The sequence below is a fragment of the Salvia miltiorrhiza genome, chromosome 3, assembly GCF_028751815.1.
Source record: "Salvia miltiorrhiza cultivar Shanhuang (shh) chromosome 3, IMPLAD_Smil_shh, whole genome shotgun sequence".
NCBI classification, from domain to species: Eukaryota; Viridiplantae; Streptophyta; class Magnoliopsida; order Lamiales; family Lamiaceae; genus Salvia; species Salvia miltiorrhiza.
In genome coordinates, this window is record NC_080389.1 from 57,669,417 (window position 1) to 57,689,337 (window position 19,921).

The 19,921-nt window shown below is 34.5% G+C and overlaps 3 protein-coding genes across 4 annotated transcripts; 1 reads left to right on the forward strand and 2 right to left on the reverse strand.

Moving 5' to 3' along the window:
- Nucleotides 1-3,580: 3,580 nt before the first annotated feature.
- LOC131014730 (protein PLASTID TRANSCRIPTIONALLY ACTIVE 7) lies at nt 3,581-5,348 on the forward strand. Of its 2 annotated transcripts, none has more exons than XM_057942811.1 (4): nt 3,581-3,667; nt 3,744-3,812; nt 3,900-3,962; nt 4,723-5,348. In XM_057942811.1, exons 1-4 carry the CDS (start codon nt 3,608-3,610, stop codon nt 5,050-5,052), a joined length of 522 nt encoding a protein of 173 aa, XP_057798794.1. In that variant the 5' UTR covers nt 3,581-3,607; the 3' UTR covers nt 5,053-5,348. The 2 variants fall into 2 exon arrangements, with proteins under 2 accessions (XP_057798794.1, XP_057798795.1); XM_057942812.1 differs by having other exon boundaries at nt 3,744-3,800.
- A 3,257-nt stretch (nt 5,349-8,605) lies between these two features.
- Nucleotides 8,606-9,186, reverse strand: LOC131014733 (uncharacterized). Its single transcript, XM_057942815.1, has 2 exons — nt 9,021-9,186; nt 8,606-8,925 (listed from the first exon to the last, which is right to left on the reverse strand). The coding sequence occupies exons 1-2, from the start codon at nt 9,123-9,125 to the stop codon at nt 8,806-8,808; spliced, it is 225 nt and encodes a 74-aa protein (XP_057798798.1). The 5' UTR covers nt 9,126-9,186; the 3' UTR covers nt 8,606-8,805.
- A 3,760-nt stretch (nt 9,187-12,946) lies between these two features.
- Nucleotides 12,947-17,856, reverse strand: LOC131014683 (importin subunit beta-1). The gene is made up of 3 exons (XM_057942734.1): nt 17,667-17,856; nt 14,281-16,704; nt 12,947-14,181 (listed from the first exon to the last, which is right to left on the reverse strand). Exons 2-3 carry the CDS (start codon nt 16,695-16,697, stop codon nt 13,983-13,985), a joined length of 2,616 nt encoding a protein of 871 aa, XP_057798717.1. The 5' UTR covers nt 16,698-16,704; nt 17,667-17,856; the 3' UTR covers nt 12,947-13,982.
- Nucleotides 17,857-19,921: the final 2,065 nt, after the last annotated feature.

Below are 19,921 nucleotides of genomic sequence, written 5' to 3' on the forward strand. Positions count from 1 at the left end.
GGTAAGCCCCATCGCTCGTTGGTCTCGAGCGAGCGCTGGACAGAAGAGAGATGAAAGAATCCACAGAAATCTCATGTGATGAGGTGAGATTTCTCTCTTTATATTTTTTAAGGTGAATCCAACAAAATCCATAGTTTTTTAAAATCTGCAAACTTTTAGATACTTAAGGATTTTTTAAGACTTTTTAAAATCCATATTGAATACCTCTATATTTTTAAAGACTTTTAAAAGTCTGAATTGAATACCCCAAAACTTTCAAAGTCCAAAAAAAACCTACAAACTCTACAACCAATACCCCCCTTAGTTACGAAATAGGGTTGAAACCCGATCGATCATATTTGTGTTTATTTTTTATGTATATGATTTTTGTAATTATACATAATTTTCAATAAAATTAAAGTGTAACAAATTATATTGATTCATTTTAGAACTCTTTAATATTATACTCCCTCCGTCCCAACGAAGATGCTACATATTCCTTTTTGGGCCCTCCCAACGAAGATGCTACATTTCTAAATATGAAAAAAATAAGGGATTTTAATTGCAGAATTACAACTAATTAACCACTCTCTTATTACCTTATATATCTATCCTATTTTATCACTTTATTACATTTTCCCTCCTACTTTATCACTTTTATACTACATACTTAAAACACTAATCTACAATTCCTTAAATCTCGTGCCGAAAATAAATGTATCATCTTGGCTGGGACGAAGGGAGTATTACATAATTAGTTATATATATTAGAAATAAAATTTCATATATGATTTAGATTATTTAATTTTTATTTATGTTTGAGTAGGAAAAAAAAAATACTCCCTCCGTCCGCCAAAAGTAGACCAGTTTGGCTGGGCACGAAATTTAATAAAATTGGTGATAATTTTGATGTAGTGGAGAAAGGGTCCCATCACTTTATGAGATGTGTAGTTGAGATTGAATTTGATGTGGTTTTTTTGTAAATAAAGAGTGTTTGTAAGGATAAAAGATTAAAGTGGATGGTGGGATCATTTCTATAAAAGGAAAGTGGTATACTCTTTGCGGACGCCCGATATAGTAAAAGTGGTCCACTTTTGGCGGACGGGGGGAGTATTTATTTGTATTAATATGTTTTGTTATTATATTTTTTCAATAAAATGTAATATTAGATTGATATTTATATATATTAAAAGTAGAATTTTATATATTATTTAAATTTATTTATTATTTTATCTAGTGGCACTCACGAGGAGTCAAATACTCATCAGCGTTGGACATCTTATTATTATTATTATTATTATTATTATTATTATTATTATTATTATTATTATTATTATTATTATGTCTACTTGCGCAGACACATCAACTGAGATCAAGAGCCTTCAATCACTTAGTAGTGAGTTTACCTGCCCAGGCATATAACAACCTTCCAGCATAGCTCAAAAGGATTCCCTAGTGTAGACAGAAGAAGGATCCTATTCCCACTACTTGGCCAAACCAAGGGAGTCAACTTCACGCTACACTGCTGCACTGCTAGTATACCTACCTGCGCAAGCAAGAGTTGTACCTTCCAATTGAAAGATTGCAAGTTAGTTAGTAAAGGATGAACTTCAGATAATGATAGCTATCCGCTTTTGTACATGTAGAGTACGTGAGGACTTAAAAGGTCCAAATTGCTCCTGATCTTGTAATCTCTATAAATACCTTGTATCTCCCTTGTAAATAAGGGAATGAAAAAAGAATATAAAAAAATATTAAGTGTTCTACAAGTTCTTCAGCTTAATTTTGTACTTTTCCGGTGATTTTGGGGACTTCAAGTTTAATTCCCGTCTATATTTCTCGATTATGGGTTATGATGTTTTTCTGTTTCACCAATGATGAACAGATCAATAATTTTGATAAACAAACGCATTTGTCCAAAATCTCGCACTCACATATTCAAACCTCAAATCAAAATGCTTGTTCAATAAAAATATTGACATATTTATTAAAATTATTGACCTCGCACTCGCGGAACTAATGTTTAGTGAAAAAGTGAATGAAAAAGTAAAATGAAAGAGGGAGTAAATAAAAAATAATTTTAATTTGTTTTTTAAAAAAATGATTCAACTTTGTTGGGACGCCCGACATAGAGTACGATTTAACTTCGTCTGAATGGAGGGAGTATAATACTCCCTCCTCCGTCCCACGAAGCATGACACAATTTCCTTTTTGGTCTGTCCCACGAAGCATGACACGTTTCTAAAAATGACAAAAAATTTACCCTTTATTCACATTTTCACCTACCATATTTAACACACAAAATACCAATTTTTTAATTCTCGTGCCGAAAAAAAGTGTGTCATGTTTCATGGGACGGATGGAGTATTTGTTTTTAACGGGTCAAATAGATTATCGCTTTCAAAACACAAAAAAGTAGCACAATCGTCTACGTCAATGAGTCGTTATGTGTTATATTAACAATTATTATTACTAATTAATATATATCATTGGATTTTATACAATAACATATTATACCTCGATGGAGACATCAAAGTAGCATCCCGATTTAAAAATAGCAATTCTTTTAGTTGGGGAATAAGGGATTAATTTTTACATAGTTCACTCACCCTCTTTTGAAATATACGAAATTTTCATATATTTTTAATTTTGTATATGAATTATAAATTTTATTTTTAAATACATAAAATTTTACTCCCTAAGCCCCTTAAAAGTTTGCCCTAAGGGGAACGACACGAATTTTAAGAAAAACTGATAAAAAATTGTTTGATGATGAAATCATGTGCAAAAGTAGTGTTTAACGTGTTATAATTGTTGGTTTAAAAAAAGTGTTGTAATTGTAAAGTTGATGGTGAGGTCATGTACAAAAATAGAAAGTAAAAAGATTGGAACAAACTTTTTAGGGACACCTTAGAAAAAAAATTGGGGCAAACTTTTTAGAGACGAAGGGAGTACTTATTTTTATTTTATTTTACACAATGAATAGTTCCGACGAATAAATATTGAGATGGATGTCAAAACTATTTATGTGACTCAAATGAAAGTCTAAACAAATGACGTAATTGAATTAATAATGAAATGTTGTTGTTTAATTATAAAACAAGTCCTATTTTTTAAAAATTACTCATTTAAAGCATTATTTTTCGCAATTTATGGTTTAAAGAATGGTGTGTTCACCATGCAAGACTGTAGTGAACGATTTAGGACCGTGAGTTCACCATTCAGGTCGCTTCAGTGGTTCAAAATATAGGTTCGTACGTTTAGACTTGAGTTGTGAGTTTGTGATTGAATTGTGAGAGTTGAAATATTCATCATGTGCAAAATTAAACTAAAATAAAAGTTGGTGTGTTTAAAGAAAAAATTATAATTTATGTGCAAAATAAAAATGTGTGAAAAATCATGTCTTTAGTAATTATTTCCCTTTTAAACATACTAAATATTTTATGTTTAGTAGATAGAGAAATTTTTCTTTCTATTTCCTAGACAAAATAAAATATATAAATAATCCAAGGCCATGGACTATCTGGACCGGGCCCAAATTTTAGGGTTCTATTTTGGGCCAGGCCCGTTACGTCAATAATTCGACTCAAATATCACAGACAGTGAAATTAGATAAGCTTGATTTGCAATGGCGCTGCTTACTGCAACTTTCAGCAGCACTTCATTTTCCCACTCCTTCCCTGTAAATGTATGTTTCCATAATCCCCTCATTTTTCTCACTTAGTTTGCCATAATATCTCGACCTTTTTATCCATAATGTGCAGAGAATCGAGTTAAAACCGGAGAACAAATGGCGGCTATGTTTTGCTATGAAGTCACAGGTTAGAATTGTAGTAATTATGTTCTTTTTTGCTTAATTTTGAAGAATTTTAGTTCTTTCGGTTCATGAAATGCGATTTTTGGGTAATTTTGATTGGCAGGATAGTTCGAGCTCACGAAATTCAGGGCGCAGTCATAGGCAAGTGTGGAGGCGGAGAAAATTGGTATGATTGTGAGCCCTATCTACTTAGAGATGTGTGTATGTTACAACGATTTTCATTTTTTTCGGGAGTAGTAATGTACAGTATTGCGAAGTGAGCATGATGTATTTGTGAGATAAATTATTTTTATTTTTATTTTTCCTTCTTATTCTTGTTGTATTCGGGCGAAAGAGTTGCGACAGATGTTAGGTAATCGAGATTCAGATTTAGCTATTCTTCTTGAGAGAGAATGTTTGACGGTTGCTTCTCAAAGATTGCTTGAATACTGAAGTGTGAAGTCGTCTAATTGTTCTGGAAATTGAGAGGGAACTGCAAAATAAGAAACTGGAAGATATCTTTGATAGCTAGTTTGGGAGTTTACATATAATTTTGGCTTCCACTTTGGAGCCCAAATGGGAATTCATTCAACTTGGTAGATGATAATATGTTGTTGGATTTTGATTCTGTATAGTTTTGTTAATGGTTAATTTCATGAGCTTTCTTCATACTATCTTTGGCATCATTGTTACTAATCAAGTGATCAGCATGCTCAAATGCGATTTTTTTTACACTCTTAGGAAGTTCAGTTGATGACAATATGACCAAGAAAAACTTCATAGACCTAGGATTTAGTGATGACAGTATGCAGGAGACTCGAACATTTGCAGAACAAATTTCCGTGTATCCATCCCCCATGTAACATGGGGCCTTTGTAATGATGATTCTAACCTTCATTTTCAAGTGTTGCTTGCTGTTAAGCTATCCCTGTGTATCGTGTTTTAAGGTGAAAAAAGATAAGGTCAGGATAGACAGAGTTCCGTTTCTTGAGGAACAGGTGAGGAAGATAAGGGAGTCGGGTGAGCTCCTGACAATGGACATCGAGAGGCTATTACTCTCGGAGGATAATAGGTTTGATTTCGTTAATGAAGTGGCAGCAGAGGCGAAGCAGTATGTAGAGAACAACCGTGATGAGTATGGTGCAAAGAAAGCAATCCTCCACGTCATCAGCAACCGTATGAACGACTCTGGAGTTTACCGTCCTGAGGCATATAAGGAAGATGATCCTTTCAAGCCAGGTCCTGGCTTCCTAAGGCAAGAACTCTATGATAAATAGTTCTTGTTATTTTGTATGCTCTTAGTCGAGCCTGTATCGGTATTGCTGTGATCTGCTATACAAACTGTATTGTGAGAGATATTTGGGATGCAATTGAAAGAGATCACTTTCTCATTGGATGGGACTTGGGAGAGACCAGAGGCGATGCTTGTAGTGCTGTTTTAGTGTATTGTAACACGATAAACTCTTCTTCATTGTGTTGTATGCAATTAGGTTGTAAAGATTAAAATTTGATCCCATGATGGTACATTCAAGTTTAAGGCTTCCTTTAATGTACTAGGTGGAATTTGTGGCTATGATTGGTGTAATTTGTTCCAACTGCAGTGTCTTTTAGAATGGAATGTAGGTAAAAGCATATAGACTGTTGAAGCTTGTTTGAAGCTTTAGAAACTATTTTGCTATCGAAGAGTAGAGCTGTCAAAGGGGGTGGCCTGACCCGTCCTAAAATTTTTGGCGTGCGCAGCCCGGCTCGACCCATACTTGGGGTGAGAGTCGTGGAACGGGCCACTTTTGACAGCTCTATCGAAAAATATTCTAAACTCACTTTAGGATACCAACAGCTGCTACTGCACAAATTATTTGGATTTGAATGATATTAGTGGGATTTAAATTTATGAGGCCACAGCTCGTATCCATATGAAACAATTATTGTTTGACTTACTGTGTGGTGCGACAGAATTTGGGTAGCCATTGCTGATATGGGACATCATGCTCTTATCTTTCACTATACTTACCTAATACATATATACATCTTAGGACATTGTCTAGTTTTATTATTAAGTGGTCTGGGAATTTCCCGTTGGTGACCCTTCAACAATCCTATTTTATTCATTCTACTATATCATATTGCCAATTTAATGGAATGGAGGTGTATATGTAAACTTCAAGATATTTACTTTGTAAAATGTATATTCCACATAAAATTAAATAGTAGACGGTTACGTGCATCGAGTATCCTCCTCTGAAATTGTGATACTGGTATGAGGTCATTAAATTAGTTCAACACTTGTAATCTTAGTGACAAAGTCGTACATAACGAAAGAGACAAGCAAGAAAGTTTGTGAAAAAGATGGGTCATCTATACTCTTTACCCTCCATCTTCAATATAATATGATTGCTGGTCTACCATTAAATTTTGAGTGGAATACATTATACTTCCTGCGTCTCTAATAAAATGTATCACTTGATAAGATTTTAAAAGATGTTTGGTTGATAATATGTTGAGCAGAGAAATGTATTAGAGCATCCGCAGTGAGGACCCGATAGGGGGGACTCGAGTCACTCCCGAGATCGGGTCGCCCACTGCAGCCTCAGGTGACACGAGGCGGACCCGATAGAACGGGGCAGACTCGATGGGTGAAACGGCGAGCGCGTGCAATTTAAAAAATAATAATAATAAATAAATTCGAATTTTGAAAAATTTGGACGTTGGATTGGACCGTTTTTTTTTTGTTTCTTTCCAAATTTTCGGTCAATTGACCGATTTTATTTATTTATTTTTTTCTTTTTTTCCTCTTCTATAAAATCTCCTCTTCTTCTCCTTCTTCTTCACTTCTCATATTCTTCTTCTTCTCTCTATTTCTCTCACTAAAAAAGAAAAAATGGACCCACACAATCCTAATTGGTATGATTCAAATTGAGTACCCGACCTCTCCGACGAGTACCACCCCGATTTAGCCGGTATTAACTTGGAGGAGGAGCCTCGTCCAAGCGAAGGAGATGTCCCACCGGCCGCCGCCCCTAGAAACCCTCGCCCTCCACAAGCAGCGTTGCGCGAAGATCATCGCTAGGATGAGAGAAGCTGGAGATCTTTAGGATTTTATGTTTTTAGTTTTTAATTAAGTAATTTTAAATTAGGTCTTTAGGTTTTTTCTTAATGTAATCTTTAGGATTTTTAAAATTTAATGAAGTTTAATTTGAAGTCAATTGTGTTATTTAAATTTCTGCAATTAAAAATAAATGAAAAATACAATAATCAAAACTAAAAAGATCATGTCAGCTATCATGTCATCCCACTGCAGTCTCACTGACCCAATATGATCCCCCTCTATCAGGTCAGCTATCAGGTCATCCCCACTGCTGATGCTCTTACTACATTTTAGGTGTCTGTTTTCAAGGAATTGTGCTAGGTCATGTTCCAAAATAGACTTGATATATTTTGAAGGAATGGATGAAAATTAAAAAAATGATACACTTTGCAGGGACGTAGGGAGTAGAAATTGCATTCCTTCATATTAATAAGTTAAATGTTGGAGGCAAACTAGGTAAATTTACACATGCAGTAATACAGTTTATGCGTATGAATTGCGCCAAACTCCAAAGTTTCAATATGTCTTGCAATACTTTGATGAAACAATAATCACCTCAGAAGTTCAAGATTTTATCACAAAACAGTTATCATATCCAGATTAATTATAGCTATTTGTGCCGTTTTTTCTTTTTCTTTTTCTATATATACAGATTATACTCTATAAATTTATATCTTTCACAATCACATATCAAATGGAATTTGGCTAACGTTTGGGTTTTAGAGGTAAGTCTGTAGATGAGCTAGCCAAGCCAAATACTAACATGTTCGAATTTGACTCGTTTAAATATTCGGGTGTTCGAGCTTGGACTCGAGCGTGATTCAAGCTTCTGTCTTGTTGATCGAGCTCGGTTGCCGAGCTTGAGCTCGATTTGAGTTCGACTCGTGTAGTATTCGATAATGTTAAATTTGAGCTTGAACTCAAGCTTGACTCGTTAGATGTTTGCATACATGATGTTCGAACTCGAACTCATTAAAAACTCTTACTCTAGCTTAAGCGCAACTCGTTTAAGGCTCGTGCACTAACTAGATTGAAGACTCGTGAATTTTCTCACAAATATGTTCACGAACGATCGAATCCAAACACGTTTGCAAGCTCAACGAACCGAGCTCGTTGGCTATCGAATCAAACTCTAAACAATTTTTTTACAAATCGAGTCCCAAACTGTGAGTAACTCTGATCATTTACCTCCGTATTTAGAGGTCATAGTCACATATGCTTAGTGCTCTGAATTGAAGTCCATAATCGCATCATTTTTCACTAGACATATCTGCACTTATCCTCATATGCAAAGGGAGAGAGAGAAAAAAAAAAGAGTATTGAAAATTCAGTTCTGATAGCACTATGCCTAATTTAGCCATAACTGCACGATTACCAAACTTTGTAATGCAAAAGATTATGATATTTGTGAGGATTAATGCTATAAATAATGCTGCTTAACTCTACCTGCTTTGACCAAACTAATTGGTTGACAAAGTCCATCCATACTAATTATTAACTTCAATTCTCGACACATACAAGTGGAGCTAAACAAACCAGAAATGGCAAAATCCTATTCCAACATCTATTTTCTGGATATAAATATTAATTCTTGATGAACAAGATTGATTGGTCGATCCAACTCAAGTGGGATTGGTCAATGAAATTAAACTAAATATGTTTATCCACATTATAGTACGAATCATCCATGCAAATTACATAACACAAAATAAAATAAAATAAAAAACGACACAAGCAACATATCGTTCTCAACATTCGTGTACGATAATAAATTATTCTTATATCATTACAATGTGATGGTTAACATTAACATATAGATTATGACAAGAAGTTGTTGAAGCAGCATGGCTTTTGTTTGTACTACACTAGTAGCAAGTAGTCATCTATGTTATTGATTGGAAATGATAGTTATTAATTACTATAATCTTGGGATTACATGTAGAATTTAGGGACCTTTGCCACCTTTCCTCCCTCTTGGGTCATGCTTCCCATTAGGGCCAGCGTAGTCATAGTCTAAAACGATGTCGATTCCAAGAAGCTTTCTTGAATTTGCTCCGTTTCCTCCCTATAGACAAAATAAATAAAAATACGAGATAAAGTTAGACTGATTATTTAATTAAGGGTTTAGAGAGCGATTACAATGTTTTCCTACTTATATACCTTGTGAGGAGGGTTCATCGCGATGTGGTTTGAACCCTTGACCAGACCTGCAGATAGGAAGATGAGGAGCAACAACATTGCTAAACTCTTTATCCTAGGATTCATCACTACTTTGATTGTAATTAACGTGATGATTGATTTAATTTCTTGATTCAAAAACTATATATGTTTTCAAGGAGGGAGGACACCCTTTTTATAAGCATAAGTGGGCATGAAATGTGTGTGATTTTGTGGTGCTGCCCACCCACCCCCAATGGCTTATACAATCATGATGAAATGCATTACCAAAATGCAAGTCAACTTCACAATATGCATGTTACATCATGGATTCATTACATACATGTATATGCAATGTATACAATTTTGTGTGTGTGTGTGCATGTGGATGTCCCTTCCTCTTAGTTTCTTTGCATGGCTCAAATTAATCACTTGGACAAATTTTCAAATCTTTGTGGGTTTTTTTCAGTTTTTTAACTTTTGTGAGTTGCAACTTTTTCATAATTAAGTCAATCCCCCCCTTTTTATAATGCTACCATGCTCTCAATCTTGTTTTCTTTCAATGGTTGCAATGACTGAAATGGACATAATTAATAAATTAATGATCTCTTAATTAAAACTGTGTGCCGCAAATTGACCTACCCCTCAATGCCATCGACCTCCACACTTTTAGAGATTAATTTCTCCAAATTTTGTTGCATTCTCTAAGTCGGTTTTACCGAAAATGGATCGAAGAGTTGAACAAAGAAACAAGACTTCCTTTCAAGTGTCTTGGAGTCGAAGCTTGTTTTCACAGGAAAAACAAGTTGATATTATTTGACGTCCATTATAGATAACCATTTATATCATTTCTCCGACTTGAAAAATGAAAACAAAAAACCAGCCTCTGCTTAGAACTAATTTTGGATTTCATTAAACTTAGCAACTTAAATATAAATCGAAACTTGGCACTCATATTTATTAAGAAACGCCGAAACCACAGTAATTTGATGGTGTATGAAATCCTAATAAAATTCAAACTTGGATGTTCTTCCCTCTTCCGGAAACACAAGTTATATTTCATGTTTTGATATATAATTTTTGCTACACAGAAAAATGGACAATCACCTAACCAACAAAATCGATTTTTGTTAAGGCTTTTATTTATTTTTTATTTTTTGGTGAGACAGTATTATATGTCGGCAATACCAAAAGGTCGACAGTTACATAAACAAGCTCGAAAAAGAAACTACTTGATGCACTATTGCAGGAAACCAATATTGATGCTTTCTTTTCTTGGTAAACATGTGCAGTTATATGTAATACAAATAAATTAATACTACTCCCTATTGCATATGGGATGATACAAATCTACATATAATATAAAAGATCAGTACAACGGTAACTTTTTACCGTCAAATTTTCTCTCTCCCATTTTCTCTAAATTTAACCAATTTCTTTCACTTCTAACCAACTACCCGTCACTCACTCTTTCTCTCTCTCTCTCTCTCTCTCCCTCTTTTTTCCTTTTTCTTTTTCTTTGCAAGTTTTCAATTTTTGTTTTTAATTTTTTTTACATTTAGAATTTTTGTTTTTCCTAAAATTTATACATTTAAATTAATTAAAAAATTTAATACACATATCAAATTAAATATCATGACATGAGCTTTAATTTAATTTATAATAGTATATAAAAAAACTTTAAACTAAAAAGAAGATATTCAAATTAATTTTTTTTAAATTAATCTCTTTCTCTCTCTTATTTTATAAATGAAGTTGGTTTTCCATCTTTTTTGTTATTTGCATAAAATATTTTATGAAATCATGAAAATTATGTACATTTTATTATGCAAGACTGCAATTATTTTTATTACTCTTTTATTTCAAGTTTTTATTTTATTTTTTCACTATATTCATGTTTTAAACTTGCATGAGTTTTTCATAATTTCTTTTTGCGTTATACTTATAGGTTTTTATTTATTTATTTATTGTTATTAGTGTAGAGAGATAAGGACCATAGTGCATTTAATTATTTTCATATGTTTTGTCGTATGTTTGGATTGCTTCAATAGATTATTTCGTATTGGTTATATATAAAAATATGAAATTTAATGATATACAATTGAATTTTACATGAGTTTTAATTATAATATATTTTTTTAAATCCAACTTGGTGTAGGAGTTTATATTGGTTTATTTTAGAATTCTTTAATCTAATAGAAAAAAAGAAAAAAGATAAATTCATAGATTTGTAATTTATTTTTCCTGTAAAAAAAAAGTAGAATTGAACATATGATTTATATTTATTTAATTTAACAATAATTTTTTTAGTAATATATATATTTTTAAATGCATTAACTTTATAAATTCAATACAGTATTCTCACATTCTTACGAAAAACATAATTTTCACAATAACCAATCCATATATAAACTAGGCATGCGAATAAATTTTCATATAATATATGAATTCCCTACTTTATGAAGAATGTGTATTAAAATATTTTTCATAAAATTTAAGGATATTTTTATTTAAAATATACCAACCTCCTTAAACTTTTTAATCTGAATACCTCTTAATTTCGATGTCCATCGTGCATCACACGAATGGATGTATACTAGTTTTAAAAGAATATTAGTAGATAATATGTTGAACGGAGAAAGAGTCCCACTATTATTTAAAAAAAAATGATAATGTGTGGTGGATAATATATAAGGTCATGTTCCAAAGTGAAAGTGATATTTTCTTCTTATAAGACGAACATAAATGGAAAAAGTGATATATTCTTACGAGACGGAGTATAATATGTATTTATTGGTCGAATAATTAATATTTGAGGTCAAAGATTTCAAGTCCGATCTTTTAAAATATATTTTTTTAATAACAATTAATAATGTCATGTAAATTTTACACTCGTACATCACAAATGTAATAAAATATAGGATTAGTTTACTATAATTCCACGAATTATAAGTGCGTTTCAATTTTTCCACTTATATAGTTGTGATATAAAAAAAAAAAAAAACCTTAGACAATTCTAAAATTTCTCCTAAACTTAATTTCAAATTGAAATTGACATAACATAATTAAAGCGAAAGTGGCAAGGTTATCAATTAAAACAAAATCATTTTATATATTAATTTTAAAAAATAATATTCCATCCGTTCACAAAAATTGGACACATTCTTTTAACACAAATTTTAATAAAACAAAGGGTATTATTTTTGTGTTAATAGACAAAAATGCCCTATTTTTTCACATATAGCTATCAAATCGATCAAATGTGTAAGACTTTAACAAAAAATCAAACAAATTCATCAAATCAATGGATATTTAAAGAATAGGACATAGAATGCTTATGTTTATAAAAAAAAAAAAAGCATTTTTCAAATATATATTAAGAAATAGTACATTTTAAATTTTCACTCGTTCTCTAGTCCTCCTGCGTCCTCTCCCTCTCTTCTTCCCCAAAATGATACCTTGACAAAATCTCATCATATGGCCAAAATTTCTAAGAACTACCTCGACGTATTATAATAGTTTTCCAAAAAAAAAATACATATTATAATAGTAACATTTTAAAAGGAACACAGTTGCACAAATTTTAGATAGATAAGGAATTCACGAGTCTGCATGGTATACAAAAGGGAATCCTAAACATATTGATTATGACAAAAAAAAAAAAATCTATAAAGACTTAAAATTGACAAAATATCCAGAAATATTAGTATTTCAAAAGACAATAATAAATTGATAAATATATTTACACAATTACACAAATAACAAAATCATGAACTTCGCAAAAAGAACTCATTGTCAGATTGTAACAATAGCTGACAAATATGGTTCATATATGCATACATTTATATCACGTCAGATATATCATATTCCAAACAAGTTAATGAAAAAAGGCAAAAATAATGCACAAAGGTGGGCAAATCCACAAGAAATTGAATAAACAAGATTTACACTTAAGAGCATTAAAATGTATTGCATAAACAGAATACAAAAGCAAACATATATGTATATAACGAAGGCATAAGAGATGAATACCACAAGGCCACAAATACATTGCCTCTGGAAAAAACAAAACAACTGAAACTGATTCTTCAATCCTATTTCAAATCTCTTCAATGTCATCAACAAATTTCATGACATTTCCCACTCTTGCAACTTTGCAATCGCAACAAAATATATAGATTTTACATAGTCAGAAGCAAGATTGAAGAAAAATCTGTACCAGACCGGCAGAAAATCGCGAAAATTTGGCTCTAAACGACCTTTGAAATGCCTACGGGCTAATGAAAAATGTATGCAAATGAAATGACCTAAAACTGGAGTAGTATGATGAAACTCCATGCAATTTTCTAGATGAATGAAATGAATGATTTTGTATGCAACAACAGACTGCTATGAGTTTGGAATGATGCAAGACACGGATAGACCTGAGTGAGATTATAGAAAGAGAAAACTTTATGCATGAAAAATGTATGAGGGTGAAAAAAAAAGTGGGCATGACAGCTTGACTTCAAGTAAACACGAAACAAAGCTGCGAGCTGATGCTTCATTTGATGCCATTTGACGAGCAAGTGGCGACCCGGGTGATACAGGAGCTATTTCTGTAACAGCACAGCCCAAGAAAAGTAGCCCGTATCGAGCATGCAGCATATAGTTAGCCTGTTCCGCCCATTAACAAGCATCCATACCCAGCACAAAATTGGTATTTCAAATTATAAGTCCTCCTGAAGAATTCAGAGAAGCCACCATCACCAACTACCCCACCCGACTCCCACCACCAACCCCAAGGCAAAAGAAAGGAACCCGACCCGACCCCATGATGCTTATGCATGAGTTAGTGGCAACAGAAATGCTTCTGTTGTCAGAAAATGGTATGACCCAACATGACATGACTATCCCAACCTCGACCCCGACTCGACACGACCATATGCATGCAGGTAAAGTAATATGCACCAAGTGTAAACCGCCTCAAACAGATATAGCACGGCTAATGGCCAACCTGGCCCACTCAGCTGATTCCTTAATCAAATGGTCATCCGAGGACAAACATTCATTCAGGAAGTCTTTGCTCGACAGGGATTCTTGAATCAGAGAACCGGCATTACTTCCCAGAGTGTCTGCAAGATCTCCAAGGACACCAATAGCAGTTTTCATCACAATATCATCCCTGAATCAAAAAAATTAACACAGTCAGAAAACCAAAAAAAAAAAAAAAAAACAGCATAACTAGATAAATAAAGGAATTAAAAATATTATGTAAACTTACATATCCTTCTCTATGTAAATGCTATCCAGGAATTGCAAGATGTGAGGTGCATACGGTATCAGGAGTTGGGTCTTAGGTGAGTTCTTGAAGCCCTGAAATATCCCTGAATATGCCTCCAAAATTCCATTTCTCAGAGAGTTAGTATATTCAATCATTTCATCATCAGCACCAGATGTATGGGCAGACAACTCTGCAGCACTCTGCAGCATGGGCATGGCATACATCAAATACTTCTCGAAGTTCTCGCCTATTGCCAAGGCTATATCTCCAAAGCATGAAAATATTGGAGGCTTCACAGATCGGTGCAACTGATTGCTCGACAAGTCCTTCAGTAGCTGCGTCATTATTCCATCACAGTAAGGCAGAACCTTCTCCTCCAACGCTCTGCAGATATCCCCCACAACACCAACAGTAACAGCACAGACCTGGTATTCCTCAAAATTCTGAAGACCCATCTCCAAATACTTGTAAAAATCTGGCATGTACTTTGCAAAGTTTGGCCCTGTTGCATACGCAAGTGCACCAATGGAAAGCATTGCTTCCTCATGGACAGTGGCATTTCTACAAGCAAAGACTCGTAGAAGAAGATTCATTATTTGATCAGCATATTGCAGTAAGGCATACTTAGTAGGTTCTGATGCCCCCAATTTCTGTATGATGACTTGCAGGCACCCACAAAGAAGGCCTTGCAATTCAGTCTGCTTCTCCCTCTCATCCGATGAAAGTTTTTGAGCCTCAAGGGTTTTGTGAAGCTCCGTCATAATGACTTGAACAAGTTCCACCACCAAGCGAGCTGTTTCCTCAGTGGAGCTCCTCACTACTTCATTTAGTGTCTCATAGGCAGCTGTCCTAAGTCGAGACTCACCCGCATCTTCTCTATGGGTGACATTAAGAAGAGACTGTACAATTTCTTGGAAATAAGGCGTTAGTGGAGATGATGGACCAAAATCCTCATAACCTTGGGCCAGAAAATAAAGAGCACCACAGGCTTTCTCAGCAACATTGGGGGCATCTTTCATGCTTTGGAGGAGAACTGTGATAATCTGTTGACAATTTGCTGGGGTAATAATGGGAGTCTCCACTGTGGAGCCATGAAGAAACTCAAATATCCTCCCAAGGGTCCAGGCAGTTGTGTCCTTCACATGACTACTAGGGTCTTTAGTCAAAGCAGTGAGCATGAAACCAAGAGCAACATTGACAATAGGGGTTAATTTGTCAGGTGACGGGCCCTCCAATATCGACCCAAATGCATAAGTAGCCGCTTCTCTTTGCCTCCAATCGCCTTTTGTTATATTTTCTTCAATAAATGGCATGACAAGTGGTACAATGTCATCCCCCACTGTCCGGGCAACTAAGCCAAGACAAGTACCACCAGCCATTGCAAGATTCCAAGCACCTTCATCTTGATCCTGATCTTCTTCTTGCTTAAGAAGTGTCTCCAACAGCAAGGGCACAAGAGCAGGGAGTGCCTGCTTGATGAAATAGTAGCAGGGAACATCTGAATCTGCAGTGAAATCACCTCCATACTCTTCCAATATATCAATTTCCTCATCACAAATCGAGCTCCAAAATTCAATTGCCTGGAGAGCAACTGGTTCCTCATCATCCCGGACAGCCTTGGATGTGATGTTAAAGATGTCTTGTATGTATGGAGCTAATTTTTCATAATATGTGGAGCCAATTGAGACCAAACACTCATATGCTGCCTGCCGAATTTTCACTTCTGGAGAAAGAGTGGCCTCACAAACGACTCTCATAATGTAATCCCGCTCCATATCATTTGAAAAGTTAGCCTGGGCAAATCCAAGAGCGTTATATAAAGCTCTTGTGGATGCAAGCCGGACTTCGATATTACCTTCATTGGCATTCATACCTTGAACAACAGCTGTCAGTATCTTATTCACTTGATCCTGATCAATTACCTCCGGAGCAACTTCTTCACACAAGTATCCCAGAGTTTCAATAGTAGCTTGCTTAACATGAGGTGGAACCTGATGAACATTTGAAAGGAGAGACCCAACAAGCTCAGGCCACTGCTTCTGTGGCAGCTCAATGCCTGCAACCTTCGCAATCACTTGTGAAGCAGTTGACCTAGCATCAACAGCAGTAGACGAGAGGGTCTGCAATAAGCATGCCTTTATCTGGCTCTTCACAGAAACATCTAATGACAGCCACCTTTGCACGAGCTCATACTTTCTATGCTGCTCCTTCGCATCCAAAGCATTTTTTAAAACCAAACCAGCAAGTTTACGGCTGTCAACGGGCTTCTCCTCACTAGCAAGCTCTACAGATAAAGACAACAAGAAAGCCGGAAGGTTTTGCTCTTGAAATTGCTTCAAACTCTCTTCAGCATGCTTCCTAACTGTTGAATCAACGGACTGCGCACTTAGAAGGATCTGAGTGACTTCCATAGCCATATCCTCCCTGTCAATACCACAGCATATTAATTCAAATAACATGATGAAATGATAGGTTGCAGTATATGATGACATTGTGAAACTTTCAGAAGGCTAAAATTATACAGTTACAACATAAAATAAAAGCGAGCATAGTTAGAAGACTTCCATGGACATAGTATTGTTTTATACTCAGAGCTACAGAAGATAATAATATATGATTCACTACTGTCAGCTTATGGGGAAACAAACAACATAAAAGCATTAACTGTCAAGACAAAACACAAATGGTTGAGTAAGAAAGATGTTCAAATATAAAAAGCATAATCCAATGATACACAGTCACACAGATGAAATAGCTCTCTCATAGTATCTCACTGAGTCAGTCTTATGTAGCTGTTTCGGATGGGGAAAGCGACAACAGACTGAACAGATCCAAATAAATCTCCTTTAATCCAACAAAATAAACTTATATGTCAAATAAAACAAACTGTTCACTACAGTACCCCAATGTGCACAAGACCTAACATTACAGTATTACCACCAAAACCTACCCAGTAATGGAGGTTCCATCAGCCAAATTAAAGCACAAATGTAACATAAAAAGCCATTCATACATACAACGATAAATCCATCCAACCAACAAGAGTAGCAACAGCTAAATTGCAATAACACACAGAAAAAACAGCTTCGGAGAGCAGTCCGATCCATCAAAATAGACTCAACAATTAACAATCGCACTCCTTTTATTTTCATATTAGCAATATAAGAGATCATGACGAATTTCCCAACCTACGATTTTCAACTAAGCAAATCAGCGTCCCAACACGCAGATCCAGTTATCCTCAAATTGTGCAAACAGCTATCGAAACTTCCAATTTTATTTCACCATAAAAATTTAATCTTTGATTACTCAACACACATGCTATAGTTTAATACCAAAAGACAAAAGGAAACGAAACTCGAATCAAAGCAATAAGATGAAATCACCTGGGGGGAAAAAGACGAGGAGGGGAGAGAGAGCGAATGAAGAGTTCACTTTCGGATCTTATTAATTCAAAAGCGGCGCCCCGGAAAACCCTAAACAGGGAGTTTTTAGAGAGAGAAAGTGGGGAGTCTCTGCGTGTGCGTTTTAGAGAGAGAAAATCCGTAAAGCTGAACACTTGAATTATGTGAACTAATAAGTACTAATAATAATAATTTCCTTTTTCTTGGGCAATTATTGTATGCGGAACCGACCAGGTAATTTCTACAGCATAATACGCTGTATTGTGTGGGTCCCACCTGATGAAGATTTTCCCTCTTATTTTTATTCTCTCCCAATTTTTTTAAAATTCGATTTTAATATTTAGAACTTACTTTTTGTCTTTACTTTTTCGTGTATTTCTTATAGTATGACATATTTTATGCAAGTAGGTTAGTGAATTTTTTTTATGTAATATAGACTATAGTATAACCTATATAAATGTAGAGATGAGCGAAAATGTGTCGCTGACTTACACACTTTCCTTTTATATACCTGTGTATTTTGGATTGGGTACTTCTAATATTTTCTTTTATTTGCCAAGTTTAAACGAAACTAAAAAAATTTCTCTTGGAAAAAGGGTCTAATGTTCCCTCAAAAAAAGAGAAAAAAAGAAAAGGGTCTAATATGATATATATCTGCTATGGAAATTTAAATTATATGTCACGCATTATATCTTACTTAAATTCTATGGAACGATTGTAGGCACACGAATTTTTTTAAAAAAAATATATATTTTATTAGTTGTATATCTTTGTTTATTTTCTAATCTTATGAAATCCAAGATTAAATATGATATATTATTGATAAAAACATTATAATAACTCAAAGATAGAGATCAATTTATTTGGCAACAAATCAAATCTTAATATTTATATATATGAATTCCGTCAAATATATATATAGATAGATAGGGTTGAGTTCCATAGAGAATTATTTTTTGTTCATTATGAACAAATTTATATATTTTACGAACAAATCAGCATAAGTAATGAACAGACGTATTTAGTAAAAATAGAGAAAAAATCGCCACCAGCAAGATTCGAACCCAGAACAAATTATTGTTCATGCGGTACATTGATTTGTTCATCAAAATTATAAATCTGTTCGTTTTTGTTTCACGAATTCTCTATTCACTAAATAGTTAGCATTCTCTGTTGAACCTTTCTCTCTCTCTCTATATGAATCTTCAAAAGCAAATAAAATTCTGCCACATCAACCCTATTCCCATAATTATGCGGGCTCAGGCCCAAAGCCTGACTTTTTCTACACCTATAAATAGGATCAGGGTCTCCATATTAATTCTAAACACACCAAATCATAATTCAAGAGCTCAAGAATTGGGGAAAATTTTCTACAATGAACTTCTCTCCAATATTCAAGGTGCCCCATCGAGCTTCAAGGCGTTCTTCGTCGAAGTAGCCCAAAACTCAAGTCAAGCCCAATGTTCGATCCATAAATAAGGCGAATGCCCTCTGCATCAAGGTTATAAAGCACAAAGCTCAAAGTTCAAGGCGTTCTTCGTGGAAACAACCCAAATCTCAAATCAAGTCCAGTTCAATCCAGAAATAAGGTGCAGACCCTCTGCATCAACATTTTAAAGCCCAAAGCTCAAGTCAAACCAATATTCGATCTAGAAACAAGGCGTAGACCCTCTGTATCAACGTTCCAAAGCTCTATTCCCATGTCAAGCCCAACGTTTATTCTAGAAATAAGGTGAAGACCCTCCATATCCCGTTTAAAGCTCAAATCTCAAGTCAAGCCCAATATTCGATCTAGAAACAAACCGTAGGCCCTCTGCATCAATGTTCCAAAGCTCTATTCCCAAGTCAAGCCCAACGTTTAACCCTCCAAATCAACGTCATAAAGCTCAAAGATCAAGTCCAAGAAGATCGGACGCATACTTCTCCAACAAATCTCAAGGGCTACTCAAAGACCATCCAATAATCAACTTGAAGATGTGTGCGTGTGTTGGGCAAGCGGTAAGGGGTTAATACCTAAGGCCAAAGGTCTTGGGTTCGAGTCCTCTTGACGTGGCCTTTTAATTTCTTTATTTAATATTGTAAATTTATATAAAAAATAATAATAATCAACTTGATTATTATAAAATTCTTAGGAAAATTAATTGGTTGGAATATAAATTAGATATAATGACAGAAATCTCATGATTGGGATGGAGGGCGGAATTTGAAAATTTAAAAAAAAATCGGCAACATGAGGT